The sequence below is a fragment of the Molossus molossus genome, unplaced genomic scaffold (genome assembly GCF_014108415.1).
Source record: "Molossus molossus isolate mMolMol1 unplaced genomic scaffold, mMolMol1.p scaffold_m16_p_11, whole genome shotgun sequence".
In the NCBI taxonomy this organism is placed as follows: Eukaryota; Metazoa; Chordata; class Mammalia; order Chiroptera; family Molossidae; genus Molossus; species Molossus molossus.
Window position 1 is genome coordinate 41195532 of NW_023425346.1, and position 23244 is coordinate 41218775.

The following is a 23244-nucleotide window of genomic DNA, read 5'->3' on the forward strand; positions in this document are numbered from 1 at the left end:
GGTTGCTGAAAACCTCTATAACCGCTGACCACTCTCGTCCTTGCTAACCTTGCTCTTCCTTTTTCCCATTTTACAGCTTCGCCACACGCTGTTCTTTGCTTTCTTGGGGCCTTTGCATTTGCTGTTCCCTCTACCTAGGATACCGTTTTGTTGACTGGTTCTTTATCCTTCAGGTTTCAAACTGTCATTTCCTCACAGGAGTTTCCTCTGATCACCTTATCTAAAGTACAGACCCGATTCCATTCACCTTCAAATGTCATTCTATACATTTCCTTTCCGGATATTACATTATACTTAAAACCTGTTTATTTTCTATTCTATCCCACACCTACCCACTAGAATTTAAATCAAAAGGCATTACTTAAAGGCAGAGCAATGTCTATGTTGCTTATTACCGGATCCCAAATGCCAACATGGTGGCTGCTATAAAATAGGGGCTCGATAAATATTTCTTGAATGGTGAAATGAAAGGATGAATTTAATATTTTTATAACATACCTTAGCTGGCATGTGTAGGGGGCAACCGATCAATGTTTCTCTCACATTGATGTATTTTTTTCCTTTCTCCCTCTCCCTTCCTCTCTCTCCAACATTAATTAAAATAAAAAGAAAAGGAAGAAGTTTAGTGGAAAAGGAGGTGATCACAAATTTCAGAAATGAACAAGATCTAAAGAAGTAAGAGGATTATGATAAGAGTCTTAGATTTGAGCAAGTGAGCTCCAGAGATGCTGTCAGATGGATGCTTGTTGCAAAGGTTAAAGAATAGACCACAAGTTAGGAAATTTGACAACGGGAAGGAAGAGAAATGGAGCAGCAGCTGTAAAGGATAATACTGATCAAGACCTTTGTCAACTAAATAAAGAAGGGATAGTTTATGTTTGATGTCAGAAAGAGCAGCAGAAGAAAAATCATGGGCAGAGAAGGAATATTTATGACTAAAAGGGGCATTAGTGCAAAAGGAATATGTTTACCTATAGGCAAATTGGATTCTAGAAGCACAAAATATATTGAAGGAGTAATGATTTCTGATATTACTTTGTAATAGGTTTAACAATTCTTACCTTCACCACTCTCCATGCCTTCTACAAAAATGCCCCCACACTGGGGAAGAATCCAGTACCGGCGTCTGTAGCGATCCTGGCCAAACATCATCGAACGTAAAGAGTGAGACGCGTCAAAGAGCTTCCTTCTGTACTGACTCTGTTGCTGTTAAAAATGATGCATAAAGTTAAGCTACAGGTGTTAAGTGCTTTAAAAATTAATACATAAATAACTTTACACTTAGTATGCCTTTAGAGCAGATAAGTTTCACTACTGGGAAAAGACAGCAAAAGATCTAAATATTACATGTCTGACTTCAATGTCAGTAACATTTATAAAAATCAAAACTATTTTGAGGGTAATTGGAATATTTTTGATGCCACGAATTAAAATGGTAAGTTTTATTTGGTCAGGTATCTTATAGTAGCATGTCTTACACGTGATAATAAACAACGTTATCAAGTATTTTATTGAGCCAAAGAAAATTGGCTCGATTCTACTGATTAGTGTATAACAACTAATAGTCATAAGTGTAACTGACCATATCTGTATTTGCCTATTTTTATACTCATGCTGTAAATCTAGGCAACATTTAACAAAATTTTGAGGTAAATTGGTGATGAGGTTAACATCGATATAATATACAGGTATCTAATATTAATCTCATAATACTTTTAAAAACTCATTTTTAAACAAGAAGCTCATTGATAACTTCCCTAAAGCTACTGAAATTCAAGTTTTAATGAGAGGTACATAAATATATACAGTTTATAAATTCAATTCAAATATATCAATGTAAAATAAAAGATAAGATGCTGAAACTATTACCATGGAATTTGACTGGACTTTTAAAGTAATTAATTCCAAGAAACAAAACCATGTATTTGTAGATGTTGTATTTAAATGAAGAACTGAAGACTATAGGCCCTGACTAAGTTTAGTACCATGTCTTAAGAAGCAGGCTTTTAACCTTAGCATTAAACATTTAAGGTTTAGCTGAGAATGTTTCTAGAGTACCTCATTTTCATTACTTATAAAAAGCTTTGTTAGCAGCCAGAAAACTAATCTCATAAAAGGCAGATTTCTAAAACACTGCAAAAAAGATATAAAGTGTAATCTGAAAGTGCTTACTTTACTCAGTTTTTCAATCTGTTTTTCTAGCTCTTCAACACTTGCTGCTTGGTCACCTTCATCCTATACATAACAAAATACAGTATCATTTACCTATTTTTAAGATTTATTTATTCAATCAATCAGCAAATATTTAATGAACGCCTCCTATATGCAAAGTACTAGGATACACCCTAAGGAAATGAAGAGGAGTCAGTTCTTGCTTTCTATAAACTAATAATCTGGTAGGGAGACACATAAAACATTACACTAAAAGTAAAAACCACCCAACATTAGGAAGGACTTCAGAGAGGCAGAGATAAAGAATCCTCAAGTTCAGGGGAGGGTGAGGCGACTTCTACTGGGAATGGATACCAAGAGAAGCTATGTGGAAAGAGTGTTTTAATTAGTTACTAAAAAATAGTTAAGAATTGATTAATCAGAGAAAAAAGGGCAGGGTACAGCAGAAAAGGTTTGCTACATCTTGACGTGAAAGGTACATGAAGAGGGTAAGGTGGGAGATAAGGCCAAGAGGAGTTCAGGAGTGAACTGTCTAGTGCTGTAAGTGCTTGGCAATGAACAACGGTATGATGATCCTTTGAGGGAGGTTAAACATCAGAACTGTGCTTTATGGAGATTAATACGGCAATAGCTGTAAGATGGCCTGGAGCAGGGAAAGGACCAGAATCGGCAAATCTAGTTAGTAGACTGCTGCAATGATTAAAGAGGAAAGCAGGATGTGGGCCTTCCTAGGGAAAGAGAAATAGAGAAAAGCAAATAGATGTAAGAGATATTAAGTAGTTAGAACTGTTAAGTCCTTGCAACTGATGGATATGAAGCAGAGAGGGGTGAGGGAGATGAAGGAAGGAGTAAATTATGTCAAGGGTTTAAATCTGGGAGGCTGCCACAATACTGGTACCATAAACTGAGTCATTTTTAGAGCAAAGAAGGTTAAGTTATATTTTGAACACACTGAGATTTTAAAAGAAAAATAACCCCTACTATATACAGTACTGACTTAACAAATGGAAAGGACTGTTTCCTTAACTGTAAAATGGTGATAACATTATCTGTAACATGGGAGTTTTGTGGGAACTAAATAAGAATAGATCTGAAATCAACAAGCAGAGTTGCTGGCCCATAGTGTGTAAATTTTCTTTCTCAAAATTGTACTTTAATGAGAAGATGCAAGACTCCTCGAGTTCAGGGGAGGGTGAGGTGACTTCTAATGGGAATGGATACCAAGAGAAGCTATGTGGAAGGAGTGTTTAAAAAAATAAGAACTTGTTTTTGATGTTCACTTTTTATAAGCATTTTTCAAAAGCCATATTGCCACACAAACTAATCATAAACAGATATTTCTAGATCAGTGTGATTATCTCCCCAACAAAAAGAAGTGAAAGGAAAATCTCAATGGAATTGCCATTATCTACCTTTTACCCACTCCTTATGTAAACATAGGGGCCATGTTACAAAGGCATTTAGGCATAATATTTGTGCTAACAGTAACATGATTTTATTGGAGATTAAAAGAAACCTGAAAAGACAACAGACTCAATGACCCTTGGATCTTGAATCTCAGATAGATATTTTTATATCTATATGATTCTAAAATGACAAATGTTTAATAATTTGCTTATGTAAAAATATAATTCAATACACATCAAAGTTGCTATGTATCAACCAAATTAACTGCCATTTCTAACATTCTTCCCGTGATGCAAAAGGAGTAAAATGTCTACTAAAGTTTTATTTAATGAAGTTTTGGCTAATAGTCCTTATAATTTTAAGAGAGATGTAGGAATTTGAAAGACAAGAGAAAAGCACAACAACAACACGAAGAACACAGAATCAATTCTAGCCATGGTTCTCCAGTTTCCCAACCAGGAGAGAAGGCCATTACATGCCCCTGTATGTCAGAATTTAATTGTCTACATCGACTCTTACATGCCACCTTGAGAGCTTAAAGCTCACATAGGTTTCGACATAAATTGAAGTATTAAGGAGAGGATCCATCTGTAGAAGGAATAAAGAATGAGGAGAAGAGGGATTTGTCTTTAAGACAAAGGGCTATGACTTAGTCAGGGGTGATATCTTTTAATTGAAAGGTATCCTGTGACTCTCAATGGAAAGGTTACCTGCAATTAGTTTTTTAAGTATAACAGCAGAGACTCTACATGTACTTTAATCAAGAGGCCAAACATTTTTGGAGGAATAATGTGCCTATCTTATCAATCAAGTTCATTAAATAGTTAAAATTTTATTTTATTACGATATTAATAAGGGTTTACCAGTTCTTCATTATAAAGATTAACTCTCAATTCATTTACAGGAAAGGCTAATTTGGCTTCTTAGATCCTAAAAATAGTTGATATTTTAAAAAGTTTTTAAACTGCTTTCTCACATTAATAACAAGATACACATTTGCTAGGATTTTTCATCAATGAAATTCTATAATCTAACTCTATAATTCAACACGTAATAAAACAAAATGCTACATTAAATGACACATCTGGTGTAAGAAATATTAATACTTTTTAAATCATTAATAACAATTTTTAATAGTCTTATCTCCCTTAAAGAAAAAAAGTGTGAAAAAAAAAGAAGCCAGGCATAACAGATAATTTCTGTAAACAAATTCTAATTTAGTGAGATAACTACCCAGTAAAATACACTGCAGTCTCAATACAGGGTTGTCAATTATGAGTCAACACTTTAAAACAATTTGTAATATTAAATGCTGAAAAGGGATGCCAATTCTGTGAAAAGCTGATTAATATTGATCAGAAAGGTTTAATTCCTGCTATAAAAACAGCTCCACTTGCCAAATGAAGCAGATTGGTTATAAATGGTCTCTTTTGTTTGGGTAATTACAATTCTAATACCCAAATTATACACACTTCACATTATTTGCCACAGCACAAAATTATATGATCAAGTGGTTTCAAAAGTACATTATAAAATAATTTCTGCAAGGAATCTCAATGTACTGAATTTTCACATTCAGTAAAGCTCACACACGTACTTTTTTATTATTCTGGTTTAAAATATGACATTGGGGAGGGATTATGAAAACATTTCACATTTCTGCTATTTTTACTTAAGCGAACTGAGTAGTATGTGATCTTATAAGTACCTCTACATTGTTATCCAGATTCAGTAAATATTTGATTCAGTAACTTATCATTGGTCTTGATTAGATATTTTCACATATTCTATCAATAAAGATATCCCTTTAGGCTTTCTTTATTTCTCTAGCAGTACTAAGCTGATGTAAGAAAGAACAAGAGTCGTCTCCAGATTTCTTTAGCTGAATATTCCTGGCACTGAGGGCAGAAGGAATGGCTGGCTGTATGTTGTTTTCTGAGTACCATTCTGGAGCCCTGTCAATATTTCTAGAACTCTTTTTTGCTAAAAGGTGAGGAGCTTTTTAAAAAAAAATTTTTTTTTTTATCCTCACCTGAGGACATTTTTGCATTTATCTTCAGATAGAGTGGGAGAGAGAGAGGAAGGAAGAGAGAGAAAAACATCAACGTGAGAGAGATACATCGAGTGGTCGCCACCCACACGACCCAGGGGGGACAAACTGCAACCGAGGTACATGCCCTTAGCAGGAACCGAACCCAGGACTCTCTGGTCCGTGGGCTGACGCTCTAACCGCTGAGCCAAACCAGCCAGGGCAAAAGGTGAAGAACTTTTATCTCTCCTTCACACACGTCCATTTCCATGGCTTATGGTAGCTTCCTTTAAAACTCACAGACACCTGCCTCCATAACCTTCCCTTCTTTCCTTTAGCCTACTCTTCAAAGCTAGCCCCTTCACCATGACTGAATACCTTCCAATATCTTTAGGAACCTTATACCATTATTTATGCTCTTCATCTCTTTAATATTCAATCCCACCCTCATTTTATTGACTCTTTCCCTTCAACCAAAATTCATCTCAGGTCTTTCCACACCTAAAAAATCCTTGGTCTTTGCCCCTCTAGGACTACCCTGTCCTCTGAGGCACAGTGCTTAGAACAGTCATCCTCACTTTCTCACGCGCCATTGTTCTCAGCCCGCGTAGCCCGGCTGCGGCTCTCACCCTGCTAATGAACCTGTGATGACCTCTTTCCAAATCTACCGAAAACTTCTAGTCCTCATCTCACTAGACTCCTGCTGCCTTAATGTTTATTATGCCCTCAGTTTTGTTATTTCTACATGTATAGAAAAGAGTTAACATTGCAGGCCTGACTACTGCCCTTTGAAAGGCCTGCATGTGGCTGGTGTCTGGAAACTTGGATTTGAGGGTTGCCTGTCCCTAACTGATAAAATAGACCTAACCTGTGCTAACAATGTGGTTTATACTGAATACCTGCTTTTCTTCTGGGAGCCTGGACTTTTGGCACATGCTACAGAGGGTGCCTTTGTGACCAGTCCCCAGCAAAAACTCAGGCACAGTGTCTGTAATGAGCATACACAACATTTCACGTGTGTCACAACTCATGGCTGGGAGAACTGCTGTGTGATTTCTCTGGGAAAAGATTCGTGGAAGCTTAGGCCTGGTTTCCTCTGAACTTTGACTCACCTGCCTTTTCTCTCTGCTGGTTTTGCTTTGTTCCCTATTGCTATAATTCATAACCATAGCACGGCTAGATGCTGACTTTTGTGTGCCCTCTTAGTGAATCACTAATTCTGGGAGTGGCCTTGGGGACCCCAGGCCCCCTGCAGCAATCTCCCACCTCTGTGTTCCATTTTCAACAACAAGCCTTTGGGCTCTTCTTAAATAGTGATGCTCAGAGGGTTTCAACCTCAGTCCACCCCTCTATTCACTAAAGCAATGCCCTTGTGCAAACGTACCCACCTCATGATTTTAAACTATTGTCTGTGTGCTAATAAATTCCAGATCTGTATTTTCAAGAATGAATTTTTTTTCAGTCTTCAGATGCTTAAATCCAGTTGATGCTGAACTTCTGCACAGGCACCTCAAACTCAACACGGCTAAAATAAACCTACCATCACTTCCTGTCTTCAATGACCTGTCTTCCCCTCGCCCCTATCAATTTACTCTGCTCCTCCTGATTTCTCTGCCTCGGTTAAGGGTGACCATTGTGTGCAGTCTCCCAAGCCAGATGGTTGGGAATCAATGCTACCCCTCCTTCAATCTACACAGTTCATCCTCAAATACTACTCATTCTTCCTCCTAAATATTTATTCAATCCTTTCCTCCTTCTTCATCCCAACTACGATTGGTCTAGATGCAGACCCCTGACAACTCACCAACCTCCTGCCTGATCTTCCCACCTCTGATCTTGCCCTGCCCAAATCTATTTCTATCTTCCACAGAGCTATAGACTTAAAAATCAAGTCTGACCATGTCATTCCCTTACTTAAAACCCTTGAATAGCTTCCTGTCACCAAAAAAGTATGAAATCCTGCTTTGCAGTTGGGGCGTATGAGAGTCTGTAGTAACATTGGAGCACCTGTAAGTCCCTCACAGCACTGTGGTTTCAGGCCCCGGGCCCTTGCTCACGCTGTTCTCTCTGCCTGGAAAACTGTTCCCTGTAACTGTTCCTCAGGTTAACATCCAGCCCAGCTTGTAGACCCCAACTAATGTGTCCAGAAAGGCTTTGTGAGAATTTATTCCTGAGAAATGTCAATGCCTTTCCTTTGTATATGCCTAGCACATTGTAAATACCCTATCAAGGCAGTTACACTTAATGCATTACAGTTTCATACTGCAAATCTTCCTCAGTGTGACTAAACCAAGAGGGGATTTTTAGTGCCCTATACATCTTTGATCAAAAATGCCTAAAGCTAGGCATTCCTATAATTCATAGCCACAGCACGGCTAGATGCTGAGTTTTGTGTGTCCTCTTAGTGAATCACTAACTCTGGAAGTGGCCTTGGGGACCCCAGGCCCCCTGCAGAAATCTGATTTCTCTGCCTCGCATAATAAACTGGTGTTTGAGAAATATACCTGTTTCACAAAACCTGGCAACACTTTTATTACATGAAGTATTGTACAAATATAAGACAGTATGCCAACAGAATGAAAGAGAATGCCTAAACTTAAGAATCAGCATAGTTCTTTGGGGAACTCTGAAGTCATTACATAAAAAGAAAAACTTCTTTTACTCAATGTAAATTGCCTGCTATCGGTAGACAGTCTATTCAGTATTTATTTACCCATCACCAAAGACTTTATGTGGTGAATATTTTTTTTTAATCCTCACCCAAGGATATTTTTCCATTTATCTTCAGATAGAATGGAGTAGGGGAGAGAGAGAGAGAGAGAGAGAGAGAGAGAGAGAGAGAGAGAGAGAGAGAGAGAGAAACATCAATGTGAGAGAGACACAGTAACTGATTGCCTCCTGCATGACCCCGACCAGGGCTGGGGACCGAACTGCAACCATGCACGTGCCCTTGACCAGAATCCAACCTGTGACTCTGGTCCTCAGGCCAGTGTTCCAACAGCTGAGCCAAACTGGCCAGGGCTATGTGGTGAATACTGTAATATTCCGTTTTCAGATGAAGAAACTGAGGCAAGTAAGTGACAAAGTGGAATAAAACCCAAGTCCATTTGACCCCAAATTCTGTGTTATTTTTTAATGTATGCAGTCATAGTTAAATATTAAAATCAACCTAAATTTGATTACCTCATCTTCACAGATATCAGTCTTCTTTCCTTTTTTGTCGTCTTTATCTTCTTCATCCTCTTCATCTTCATCAGCTTGGTCATCACTATCATCGTCATCATCATCATCATAGTCACTGTCTCCTCCCTTCCTTCTTCGCTTTCGCCCTGGAGTGGGTGTCCCTAATGGATGCTGTTCTTCTCCAAGATCAATGCCACCTGCAGTGTCTCTTTTGCCTGTTTTCTTAGCATGAATGATTCTCAGCCTTTAAATAAAAAAAAATAAAAAATGATGATATGAAAGAAAAGGCATTTTTTTTTTTTTTTTTTTTAATCCTCACCCGAGGACATTTTTCCATTTTTTCAGACAGAGTGGGAAGGAGAGAGAGAGAAAAACATCAATGTGAAAGGGACACATCGAGTGGCTGCCACCCGCACGACCAACCAGGGTTGGGGACAAATTGCAACCGAGGTACATGCCCTTATCGGGAACCAAACCCGGGTCTCTCTGGACCGCAGGCCAACGTTCTAACCTCTGAGCCAAACCAGCCAGGGCTTTTTAAAATACTTTTGAAAGAGCATAATGTGAGTTTTAAGCAAAAATACCTAATGGTATTTCTCTCACAGTAAGCAATAAATCAATGACAATAAAAATTAGACTTTAAGAAATATGTTTTCAGAAATTACAAAATATATTAACTTTCAGTAATAATTCTAGGTATTTCTTTGGAATTAGAACACCTTTAAAAATGTAAAAGTTAGAAAGCTGAAAAGATTAAGTCCAGCAATGGCCAAGTGATAATTCCTGATCCTATACTATCAGACTGAAAAATTTCAGTTCAAATGACCACAAAGAAACTACCCTCTTAACACAGAAGTTGAATACTTTCAGCATATTTCCTGGCAGGAAGCTAAGTAGGTTTCAATGCCGAATATGTTTGGATATGTTAGATGCTCTGTAAAAGCAAACTTCAACTAGAAAGCAATTAAGGAAAAGGGTGGTAGCTCCAAACAGATTCTATTTATGACAAAAGTAACCTGAAAACAACAAAAATCTTAGAAAATGTGATTGCTTAATTTCTAAAGAAAAAAGACAAATGGACTTTCTTCTAAGTTTGAAGTATATGAGCTCAATAAATCTGATTATATCTTTTGTCCAATGCAAATTCTGGCCCTGAGTTTCATTAATTTCACACCTCATCTAAATTTCAAGCTTTACCCTTTCTAATCCTTAGACAAAATAAGGTTTAAATTCTATCTTTGCAGTTTGTATGTTTTACTGGGAAACGTGTACAAAGGGAAAGAAATAAAAAAGGACTCACTTGCGGAGTTTACCTTCTACCACCCATTTATCTCTCCTCAAGTTTGACATATAATCAATGTTCTTGTCAATTTCACTGTCAATGCAAAAATTTATTAGACATAAATTAATCCATTATGCAATACATTAAGATGGTAAGCAAACTGATGCAGTTTTTTGGTAAGTAAAAATGATGATTACCAATAAATAATAAAAATCAAGTGAAAAACTATATTAATACAGTATCATAACTAAGAGATGTACAGAAAACTTAAAATATGTCTGCCAATAATAGAAATGCATGACTGTAATATTTAGATTGCTCCTTTTCCTAAAAAGGTAAAGAACTAAAAAAAAATAATTAAAATCTATAAAATAACAAATAGCAAAAACAAGATGAACATGAATTTGTTCAACAAATCTTGAAATACTAGACTGGAGGACTTACTTTGACTCTTAAATAAGATTAAGTATTGTTTTTTTAAGTACAAATTAATACATCAATAAACTAATAATATTAAGGTTGCATTAGAACACAGTAAAATAATAAGTAGCTGGATAGTGCTACGAATGGATACTAAAGAAAATCAGGTTGTCATCTATCATCATAAGATGTTAAGAAAATAAAAATCCTGGATTCTTCCAACAGCGCTGGATTCTAGGACCACAGCAAGGAAAAATATTTTTTACATTTTAGTATATAAATAAAATTATTAAATAAAATGTTATAAATATTATATACAGTCTGATCCAACTTTTCTTTTCAATAGACTACAAAGTACATGAAAACTTATTATTAGTGTAATTTTAATTTTTTTCTGTGTGCTAGTCTGTAACTTTGAAGTGTCTATAAGCAATCTGCATCACTTTGTGATAAGACAAATTCAAAACAGAAAAGAATCCCCAGAAAAGTCTGGGCATATGCTCACCTCACCACACTCTTGCTGCATGCCAGTTCATTGATCAGGAAGGCCAGGACTGAGGCTTTCTGGGCTGGAGTGTGAGCCTGAAAAGCTTTGGTCTTCAGGCTTTCAGTAAGCTCAGTTTGTCCACAGTGGGCCTCCATAAAAATTTGCAGAATCTCGGAAACATTGTCTCGATTCACACCAACATTCAGCAAATGTTCTCCAAGAGCTGTTTTGGCCTATAAAATTTTGGCATTTTTATCAGTATTGGTCATAACCATTCATGACATAAAACAACATAATTTTTAAATGTTGGTATTATATAATCTAGATATTACCAACAACAGCTTTATTCATATTTTTGATGAAGTGGAGAAAAAATCGGTAAGAGATGATAGACAACTCAAGTACCTGTAATCTTTCTTTTCCTCCTTGAAACTCTTGGTTAAAAGTCAGGTGGGGAGAAGAGTATAAACTCAGGGTAGATATTGTCTACCATGCCTTCTTTGACTACAGAAACCATCCCAAGTTTTTCCGGCCTTAATGTAGACATTCAGGGGACGAGGGTATAGGAGGTTAAAAGAAAATCGCTATTACATTGTCTGGCTCTATGGCACCATGGGTTTTGTTTTTTTTTTTATCCTCACCCGAGGACATTTTTCGATATTTTGTTCAGATAGAGTGGGAGGGGGAGAGAGAGAGAGAGAGAGGGAGAAAGAGAGAGAGAGAGAGATAGAGAGAGAGAGAGAGAGAGAAACATCAACGTGCAAGGGACACATCGAGTGGTCGCCACTCACATGACCCAACCAGGGCCGGGGACAAACTGCAACCGAGGTACGTGCCCTTAGCGGGAACCGAACCCGGGTCTCTCCAGACCGCAGGCCAACGCTCTAACCGTTGAGCCAAACCGGCCAGGGCGCACCATGGGTTTTATTTGCCTGGTATTTTGAGTGATAGGGAGATGAAGGAAAATGTAACAGGTGTATCTAGAAGCTTCTCTCTCTACAATATTACCTATGGCAAGACTGAGTGAAATATACATCTTAATTGGAATTAAGATAACTTTGAATTTAATTGAGTATCATCCACTGAGCAGTACAAAGTCTTAACATGCTGGTCGGTCTGTAGGTGCTTTGATTAGCCTTAGTTACAGTGATTCAGAGAGAACACAGTCTAATTTCAGAAAGTGCACATAAGTTCTAATTGCTTTATGAATTATGAATTCTCTGGTTTGCTGAATATCAGTTGGTATTTCCTTTTTTTTTTTTAACGGAAAGTTAGAAGAAAAAGAGTAATTTGGGAATGATCCACATTCCTTAAGCTTTAAGAGGCAAGTTTTTCTGGGTTTGTACCAACCATAACCTGAAGCAAATCTACATTGAACATTATGTAGAAAAATTGGAACAGTCTATACAATCTTCTTCTAATATGCTATAGCCAGCTATCAATGCACTGAAAAAACTTCTAAATGTATGTGTGTGTATATTTTGTTGTCGTGTGTGTGTTTTACCTTGTATCCCGTAATGAGACCTGGATCGCATACGGCAGCTGAGAGGAGCCTCACAAGCAAGTCTTGTACTTCGCCCATGCTGTCCCCTATATTTAGCAATCCCTCTTGAAGAACACTCAGGTTTGGAACATCAATATTCACATCAAAGCCCAAAACTTTACCAAAGTTTCGTAAGAACTGTACCACCATGAGACAGTCTGAAAATGTACTTCCAGAGAGAACAAGTCCTGGAATACGAGGCAACTCTGGCAAAGGCTAAAAATAAAATAAAATAAATTTTAGAAGCCATACTCTGATATTTTCTGACATAAAGTAAGTTGCTATCTCTCTTTCTCTTGCATTGCACCAGTGGTTTTCCCTCTGGATTGTAAGTTCCCTGGGTGCATTTCAGCAACCCCAAGGTACTAAGCATAGGATGTTGAATTCAAGTAACCATCAGTAAATTTTGGTTGAACACAACATAAACTCTGCAAAAGAGAATGCTAATTTTAATTAACTTAGATATTGATAAAACGTGGGTCATATAACTGAATCAAAATTTAGATAACATTAAGAAATAAACATTTCCATAGACACAGACAACAGCATAGTGATTACTATAGGGGAAGCAGGTGGACGGAGGTGTGGGGGGATAAATGGGATGGAGACTTGATTAGGGGTGGTAAACATACAATACATTATACAGATGCTGTATTATAGAATTGTACACCTGAAACCTTTATAATTTTATTAACCAATGTCCCCCCAATACATTCAATATATAAAAGAAGAAATAAACATTTCAAAAGTAGCATGGACATACTCAGTAGGGTACACACACTGATTTCTTCTCATGATGGAGACTGATTTATAAGTCACACTTTCTGGACATCTCAAATGAACAATGTGTATCTGTGGACTGTATGGTTGAAAAAACTGGTACCATCTTTGGCTAATGAATGCTTATAAATTACTAGGTCCACATGACCAGAACCCATGACTCTATCAAGAATTGCTTTATCCTGCAACTAAGTCTTTAGGTTTCCTGTATGTACTGAAATATTAATACTGTATTGAGTTTCAGAACTAAAATTAGAAACTGCCTCTTCTGCTACTTCTCAAATATGCTCACATGTTAACATTTAAATGACTAACTTGTAGTACCAGTTGTCGTGGACTTTTCAAAAATACATAGATAATCTAAATAATATTTTTGTCTATGAATGGGATTCAATAAGTGTAGTTTAAATTTTGATTGGGGAAAAAAAAATGTCACTGGCGTTTCTATTTATGAAAATTGGTCCTTGTTCAAAAATGTTCTTGTGCCCTGCCCTTACTCAAATAACTAGCCAAAGACTTTTGATACCAATATTGTGTGGAAGCACAGAATTAGCTGATACTATATAAATCTTTTGTTCTATTTGAAAACCATTTAATTCTGAGTTTTCTTTTATCCTAAATTGTATCAGACATACACATATCCATTTGGTTCTAAAAATTTGTATGACAAAGCTTTAAAAATTAATTTTAAAATGAACATATATTTGATATAGTGCATATGGATTTAAATAAAAATCAAAGATGAAAGAAAATAAAGCTCACTTAGGATAAAAAATTGCTCACTCTGAGTTCATTAAATACGTTATCTAATTTATATATCCACTCTGTGTTTAGGAAAGTTTATACATGCAACAGACTAAAATTAGTATATATACTTTCATTTTTATTTAAAAGCATTTAATCTATGTAAGTAAATAGAATACTAATATAATTAAATCCCCAGGAGAGCATTAAACATTTGCTTTAAGCATTTTAGAATAGAGCATACATAAATCAAGAGAAAATCATTATTTGTATATCAGATGAATATGGCATATAAGTAAATATAGATGCTATTAGTCAAATATAATAATATATTACTGAGACAGTATTATAGAGATGATATGCAGTATTGATATAACTGTCAAGAAATAGCATTGTCTTATCTATAGTCAAACATAACTGATTTCTACTGGTAAGTGGGTAAAATCATGCCAGTAACTAAGATTATTTTGCTTTTTCAATTTCTATTTTTATGTACTTTAGCTACAATACATGTCTATGAAACACAATGGAAGAGAAGACACACATGAGGTACTTTGGTTGGATGTATTTCTTGGCTTTCAAGATTATAAATTAGTATGGACTCTGGAGTTTGACAAATGGGCTTGAATCCAAGTAGCCATTTATTAGTTGTGTAATCTTGGGCAAGTTCCTTAAATTCTTTGCATCTAACTATTCTCATCTGTAAATGGGTATAAGTACTAATAGGATTGCAGTGAGAATTCATATAAAGCACTTAGCATAGTGCCCAGCATGTAGTAAACAAGTTTAATATAAATTAGCTACTGTTACTGAAGCAATGAAGGAGATTGTAGATGATAAATCCTAATATAAATAACTATGGGGGGTGGGGAAGGGTTAGATCTTTCTCTACCTAACTACCTGGGAATGACCAAAAGAAACAGAAATCCTCTCAACTTTCGTAGTCCATCTTTGCAGATTTGTACTTAAATTAAAAAGGTTTGTGCCCTAACTGGAGATTTGCAATACTCCACTTACATATTAAGAACTGCCACTATCAGCACATAGCTCTAGAGAGGTTTATTGGTGCTCATCCAGAAGAGGCAGATTGACTTAAACTGGGAAATTCAATGCCCTAGTCAAAAAGAAAAGGCTTGCCCGGCTGGTGTGGCTCAGTGGTTGAACGTCGACCCATACACCAAGAGGTCACCAGTTTGATTCCCAGTCAGGGCACATGCCCAGGTTGTGGGCCGAATCCACAGAGGGGGCCATGCAGGAGGTAGTCAATAAATGTTCTCTCTCATCAATGTTTCTATCTCTCTCCCTCTCCCTTCCTCTCTCTCTAAAAAATCAATTAAGAAAAAAAATTTTTTTTTAAAACAACAAAAAAACACGAAAGGCTTTCATAATGGCAGGTCTGGCAAACTAATCAGGTGAGAATACAGGAAAAAGTAAATGTATTAATAAAATGGTTTACATAATAAATTACCTTTTGATCTGCTAAGCACATGTCTTCATTAGGTTTCTTCAGTTCCTTTGCGATTTCTAATTCTAATCTTCGTTGCTCGAGTTTGCGTTCTTTATTTAACCTTTTCTCATCACGTTTTTCTTGCTTCAACCGTTCTTTTTCCTTAAAAAGAAAACCATGTCCACATATTCTCTTTAGTCATTGTATGTGTTTGAAACCCTCCAGTTAAAATTTAAAAAGTGATGGAAGTGTTATTATTTCCATGAACAGAACTCTCTTAGGAGACTTGGAAATGCACAGAAACAATGGCACTGCTTTTCAGTGTATGTACCACTGAATTTCAAAATCATCTTATGACTGTTTAAATATAAAATATAAATATTGGATTCAACATAGATTATTCCCTTATGCAAAATTTATTCAATCCTTTCCCAGGTCATAATATGAGAATAAAATACTTATTAATAAACACAGGCATATAACATATACATGGGCAACTGAAAACATATGGCATAAAGTTAACTAGTATTAACACAAATTTTTGTGCAGCTCCAGGAAGCAAGGAGGATTTACAGTAGGAAAGTGGAAGCAACATAGTTGAATTTGCAAAAGCATTTCTTTCAAAGTCAACTAGCTAGTCTTAAGATAGCACCTGTGATGAAATAAAATGTTTTTTACCACCATAAACAACACACTAAGAGAATGAAAATTGGGTTCTAAAAGCAATTCCAAAGGCTTTCAAAAAATATTTTGGTAATGGCAACAATATAAAAATAACTGTCCTTTCTCCATGTTATAAGGATGACACTCTGTGGGGAAAAGTCAAGTGAGTTAGTATAATATTATCAGTGTCATTACTTAATTGTCATACCTCAAATACAATTCTTATTTATTTAGAGGAGAAATAACAATAGAATCATCAGGCAATTTAACCTACCTCACACATCTGACATATTAATGATGAGCTTACTTTCATAAGGCCAATAATGTTTCTTCTTGATTAAAAATCTTTCTATTTTCTTTTTTTTTTTTTATCCTCACCCGAGGACATTTTTCCATTTTTTGTACAGATAGAGTGGGAGGGAGAGAAAGGAAGGGAGAGAGAGAAACATCGACGTGAAGGGACACATCGAGTGGCTGCCACCCGCACAACCAACCAGGGCCGGGGACAAACTGCAACCGAAGTACGTGCCCTTAGCGGGAACCGAACCCGGGTCTCTCCGGACCGCAGGCCGACGCTCTAACCGCTGAGCCAAACCGGCCAGGGCAAAAATCTTTCTATTTTCTTAATGTTTATCAAAATAAAGTCCAACTCCTTACTTTGGAATTCACTATTCTCTTATTTTCCAAACTATCATCCACTTTTATATTCTATGTCGATTAAATGAAACTATTTGCTATTCCTGATGAATATCTGTTCCCTTGCCTCCTTATATTGATGCACTCTAATCAGAAAAGTCACTATTCCCAGCTTGCATGTCTAAATCTTAAACACCACCACCACTTCTTAATTCTCATAGTTTTCCCCTATAATTTTAACATTTTTATTGCTTCCTGTACTGCATTAGCATTTTTGTTCATATCTTAACCACCTCCATTTCAATGACCACTGGTAAGACAGCACTCCGACTGCGGGGGGAGTATGCCAAGGGGAATCGAGAGAGGAGTGGAGGAGGATATTCCAGGCGGAGAGTTGAGAAAGCACAGTGTGTCTGAGACTGTAGTTTCAAGACTGCAGCATAGGTTGAACAGTTGCTGAATACTGTAACAGCAGAGCCATAGGCCAGGTAATGAGAGCCTTTTTTATATAATATGCTCAAGTTAAAATGTTCATTTTTATACTGCCTCTAAATTTCTGGGTTTCTCATTGATGTAGACACTTGGGAGGGAAATGATAAGGAAACTATATTATAAGATTATTGACACCAAAATAGTTCTACACTTAACCTTAGCAAATAAAAACTAAAAGCAGTTTTTGAGTGTTTAATGACATAAAATACACACAATTAACATGTGATATTCCCACAGTACAGTATATATAAATTTTCACATCAAATTATCATTGGCAGAACAATCTGTGCCCCCAAAATTAGATTTTCAGTTTTTAAACACATGAAATGTTGCTCTAAGAATTTTTTGAAAGAAGAGAAGACAACTTTTTGTCACTCACCAGAATAATGAATTAAAATCATCAATAGAAAGAACATATTAAAGGTCACTTGTAGATTTCAAAGTAGCTGGTGTAAAATTTTCTACTATATTGGACTAACCCAGAATTCTTAATTATGTTTATAATGGTAATTATAAATTTAAATGAGACTACTCTACTATTCATTAAAAACTCCTAAAATGGCTACCATTTCTTTTCAGAAAAGGAGAAGTTCCATGTGACACTAATGCTCTTCTCACTGTGCTCACTTCACATTGTTTGCAATCTGGGGGCACATACAAATCCAATGACACAGACAAGGAGGTAGAATGCATTTAATGCCATGAGACAAATGTAGCTTATATTCTTGCATATCATGTTTACTTATTAATATACAATATTTTGTCCAATTAAAAAAGCATGGTTATAATATGACATAGAATGTAAAAGTGACATCAGTTTTTAGGATAAAATGGAGATTTCCAAGAAGTCTTGGAAATTGATAGGGTATTTATTACTTCAAGACAAACATCCAGCCCTGGCTGGTATGGCTGTTTGTTGGGTGGCATCCCATGCACCAAAAGATTGCTGGTTAGATTCCTGGTCAGGGCACACGCCCAGGTTGAGGATTCAATCTCCAGTAGGGGGCATGCAGGAGGCAACCGATTGATGTTCTGCTCTCACATGGAAGTTTCTTTCTCCCTTTTTCCTCTCACTCTAAAAATCAATAAATACATTTTAAAAAATAAAATAGCCCTGGCCGGTTTGGCTCAGCTGTTGGAGCGTCAGCCTGCGGTACAGAGAGACCCGGGTTCGGTTCCCGCTAAGGGCACGTACCTTGGTTGCAGTTTGTCCCCGGCCCTGGTTGGTCGTGCGGGTGGCAGCCACTCAATGTTCCCTTCACATCGATGTTTCTCTCTCTCTCTCTTCCTCTCTCTCTCTCCCGCTCTATCTGAACAAAAAAATGGAAAAATGTCCTCGGGTGAGGATAAAAAAATAAAATAAAATAAAGACAAGCATCCATTCTTATCTACTATTAGAGATACTTCCAAGGAAACAGAGAGTCTTGAAATTTAGTGAATTTTAATAAATTTTACGGGACTATTATAAACCCTGTGGTTCTGGTACAAGATGACTCTCAAAAAGAACCAGAGCTTCTAGAGTTCCCTCAACAATCAACTCATATTTCAAAGGGCATATAAAAATAGTCACAATTTAACATCACACTGTTCTGGTCTTGTATCTCATGATTCTCAGTGCATTTCCTACACTCTAGTCACACAAATTGTGTGATACACCTGTGTTGAAAAGTGTGTAACCAGTTTGAGACATTGCTTGGATGATGACGATGATGATGAAGGAGAAGGAGTGGGAGGAGGAGGAGGAAGAGAAGGAGAAAGGAAAGAAGGGAGGAGGAGGAGAAGGAGGAAGTAGACGAGGTAAAGGAGGAGAATGAGGAGATCACAAGACAAAGAAGCAGAAGCAACAAAGCCAAGACAGGTGTGAACTCGAGGTTAGAATGGATCCCCTTTGCACATTCCTCCTCTCCTCCCCCACCCCCACTGCCTGGAACGCACAGCTCCTGTTCCTTTACACAGAAATAAAGTCTGGTTTTTTGTTCTTCCCACAACTACTTCAGGCATTTTAATATTTCTCTTTTTTTGCACTTTCATATAACATTATAGCATTTATTGTATGTGTGACAATTATTTGTTTTTATTATTTTTTTTATCCTCACCAGAGGACATTTTTCCATTTTTTGTTCAGGTAGAGTGGGAGGGAGAGAGAGGAAGAGAGAGAGAGAGAGAAACATCGATGTGAAAGGAACACATCAAGTGGCTGCCACCCGCACGACTGACCAGAGCCGAGGACAAACTGCAACCGAGGTACGCGCCCTTAGTGGGAACCGAACCCGGGTCTCTCAGGACCGCAGGCCGACGCTTTAACTGCTGAGCCAAACCGGCCAGGGCTGTGACAATTATTTGTTTAAAGTTGACCTCTCCACTTTAGTGTGAGATTCTAGCTGTCAGAGAAACAAATTTATTCACCTGTTTCTTTATGGACCTATTCAATTCCCAGCAGTACAATTTACCACACACCTCAAGAAAGTTTTTAATGATCTGTCTTTTTCCGTGACTCTCAAGCCTGTATCAGTTCAAAGTTCTTCTCCCATCAGTCTAAATATTGTTCTTATTCCCAAACTTAATAATTATCATATATCTCTAATGAACATATTCTTTGTTCACCATAAAAAAATTTTAATAAATTAATTCTACAAATGCTACATAAATATAGGTTAACATGTGTACAAGTCATTAAATATATCTAATAGCCAATTTTTTCTCTACCTTTTGTATTTTATTCTGTGGGCAAACATAATGGATGTCTTCTACTTTCAGTTATATACAAACTTTGTATCCAGAAGTGGAGTTCTGTACATTTAATGATAATATACAGGTGATATTTAGAAATTTGATATTTAGGAATTTGATTCATGGCTTCATCTACTCTACTGCTGATTCCCTATAAATTACTCTTCATTTCAGTTAGTGTATCCTTCATTTCTGACTGGTTCTTTTTTTATGGTTTCCATGTTCTATTTTATGGTCTCACTGAGTCCTACTCAACCTCTAAGTTCGTTGAGGATCCTTATAGTCAGTGCTTTGAACTTTGCATGTAGTAGATTGTGAGTCTCCATTTTGTTTAGTTCTTTTTCTGATGTTTTGTTCTGTCCTTTCATTTAGGGTATGTTTCTCTGTCTCCTCATTTTGGGAGCCTCCCTGTGTTTGTGTCTATGTATTAAGTGTATTAAGTAGAGCTGCTGCGTCTCCTGGGCTTGGGGCAGGGGCCTAAAGCAGTAGATGTCTTGTAGGATTCAGGGGCTGGATGCTTCATGTGTACCCCACCCCCTTCTCTTGACTAGATAGAGTGAATTAGATATAGTGTTTACAATAAAATTTGGAAAGGGATATGAGAATCCAGGTACAGCTGCCTCTCCTAGTTACCTTGTCCTCAGAAAACAAACAAACATGAATAGCATACAGAATAAGCATCCTTGAATCTGAAGTACTTAGAAGTATAAAAAGTATCAGATAAAGTGAGAAGGAATTAAAGGAAAATTAACCCACTTATATTAGAGCAATACAAGTTCTTGATAGGGCTGCCACATCAGGCATATTAGAAAAGAAATGTTAAGTCAACCATACCAAAATATGGAACATAACAAGTAAATACCTACATAAAGAAATAAAGCATAAGAACCAAAAAAAAGCTGGCTCCCTGCTCTCATTTCTGCTTTCCTCTGCACTCCTGTGCATTCTCCTCAGAACAGCCAGAGTCATCTTTTCATAAAGTAAACCAGATTACATCTTCACACTGCCCAGTGGCTTCTCACTGCAATTATACTAAAGTCCAAATTCCTCACCATGACAATCCAGTCCCATATGCTCTGACTTCTGTCTACCACTCCAACCTTACCTTATATAATCTGTCCCTTCTGTACTATATTCTAGTCATCGTTGTTTTTTGTTATTCCTAAACAAAAGGTCTTTGTGGTTCTTATTTGTTGTCCATTGACAGAGCAAATGTTATTTTGTCAAAAAGGCCTTCCCAGAACAACTAATTTTGCCTTTTCTTATGTTCCACCTCTGGAACTCCATCTTGTCATCTTTTTCATGTTATATTTATTCATGGTCTTTCTCCTCCCACAAAGCAAAATCTATGATGACAAGAATCTTGTCCACCTTGTCTACTATTGTATTGCCTGTGCCTTGATTAGAAACAAGTACATAGGAGGTGATCAGAAAATTTTAGTTGAATGATGAGCAAATGAGTTAAAATGAAAGTGGCAGCTAAAAGTGCTAAGAAAACAAATTCAGGATAAACAAAGTCCTTAAAGAATGAGACCATCATTGGTTTTCTGTATACAATTATCTTTATGTAATAATAAAAGCTTTTCATTTTACAGCAGGTGTTTTTTTTTTTAAGTTTAATATTCAAGAAACTGTTATTTAAAAACACAATATCACAATACATGTCAATAAATAACCTTTTATCAGAATGTTTGAGAGAATCCCATAAGTAAAACTCAGTTCTTAAAAAGTTGTTCTAGTTTGATAACTATAGACTTATAAACAGGACTAGATAACTTTGCCAATTCTCGATTTAAATTGTGTTCCTCTGTTCAATGGTACCTACAGATCTGTCATCAACTAAGTATTAAAAATTTTTTTAAACTACTATTGTGTGTACACATTAAATTAGATACCATGGGAAAAACAAAAATGCATATGTTATGAGTAATGTTTAAAGAATTATGAGGTAAAAAAAATAAAATGCTTTCACCTTGTTAATTAAAGATCTCTTGTAACATCTGAAACTATTCTAAGATACTCCCCATATCTATCAAAGAAGGTGGCACAGCCATGGCCAGTTTGGCTTAGCAGTTAGAGTATCAGCTCGCGGACCAGAGAGTCCCGGGTTTGGTTCCCACTAAGGGCACGTACCTCATTTGTAGTTTGTCCCCGGTCCTAGTAGGGGTTGTGTGGGTGGCAACCAGTCAATGTGTCTCTTTCATATTGATGTTTCTCTCTCTCTCTCTTCCTCCCTCTCTCCCTCCCACTCTATCTGAAGATAAATGCAAAAAAAAAAAAACCGCCCTGGCCAGTTTGGCTCAGCGGTTAGAGCGTCGGCCTGCGGTCCGGAGAGACCCGGGTTCGGTTCCCGCTAAGGGCACGTACTTCGGTTGCAGTTTGTCCCCGGCCCTGGTTGGTCGTGCGGGTGGCAGCCACTCGATGTGTCCCTTCACATCGATGTTTCTCTCTCTCTCTCCCTCCCACTCTATCTGTACAAAAAAAAAAAAAAACAACCAAAAAAATCCTCGGGTGTGAGGATAAAAAAAAAAAAAAAAAGAAGGTAACACAAACACCACTTTTAAGTTTCTTTGTGTAAATTACACTGATCTGACGTTCTTTTAATATTAACGCAATACATTTTTCACTAAAAATAATTGCAAATTTTTTTGGTTCTCTAATTTAGAAATCTAATTTCTATAGTTTTCCTTTATACAAATCTAAAATTGGTAAGACTATTTAGCCATGTAAATTATCTTTTAATTATTATATTAATTTTAAAAGTCATTAGTATATAAGTTTATAAATATTTTCATAACATAAGAATGAATAGTCTTTAGCCTCATAAGTAAATCAGGCTTATTTTCAATTATAATTCAAGTAATATAAAATACATATTTTATTATTATTAATCACCAGAAACTTAGTTTGGTTTAGTTTTGGTTTAACAAAGTAGCTCAAAACCTCCTGTTTCCTCTATAAAAACTTAAAACTATACCAGTTTCACATTTATAATCACTTTACTCATATTAACTGAATAAACTACCATAGTAATTGCAACAGAATCTTTTGTATGTCTCCCCAAGGATCAATAAACTACAAAAGGTTGTTAAACACGCATCTATCACAGAATGAGTATGTCAGCACTTTAGAAGACAAAACCATAAAATAGGAGAGAGTTTAGGTTTTAGAAGTCATCTCATAAACAATTTGAAAGTGGAAAAAATGTGTAATACCCCTCTCTCCCCAA

General features: G+C 36.5%; 1 protein-coding gene across 16 annotated transcripts in view; it reads right to left on the reverse strand.

Annotated features, from left to right (window-relative positions):
* The window catches only part of BAZ2B (bromodomain adjacent to zinc finger domain 2B), a 373027-nt gene that overhangs the window by 24959 nt on the left and 324824 nt on the right, over positions 1-23244 (reverse strand). For all 16 annotated transcript variants that reach the window (XM_036254456.1, XM_036254458.1, XM_036254457.1 and 13 more), the window contains 7 exons: positions 15516-15656; positions 12485-12739; positions 10999-11213; positions 10092-10166; positions 8792-9035; positions 2173-2235; positions 1062-1206 (listed from right to left, as the gene is read on the reverse strand). In XM_036254456.1, the coding sequence (XP_036110349.1) occupies positions 1062-1206; positions 2173-2235; positions 8792-9035; positions 10092-10166; positions 10999-11213; positions 12485-12739; positions 15516-15656 (1138 nt within the window). The remainder of the gene's footprint in view (positions 1-1061; positions 1207-2172; positions 2236-8791; positions 9036-10091; positions 10167-10998; positions 11214-12484; positions 12740-15515; positions 15657-23244) is intronic.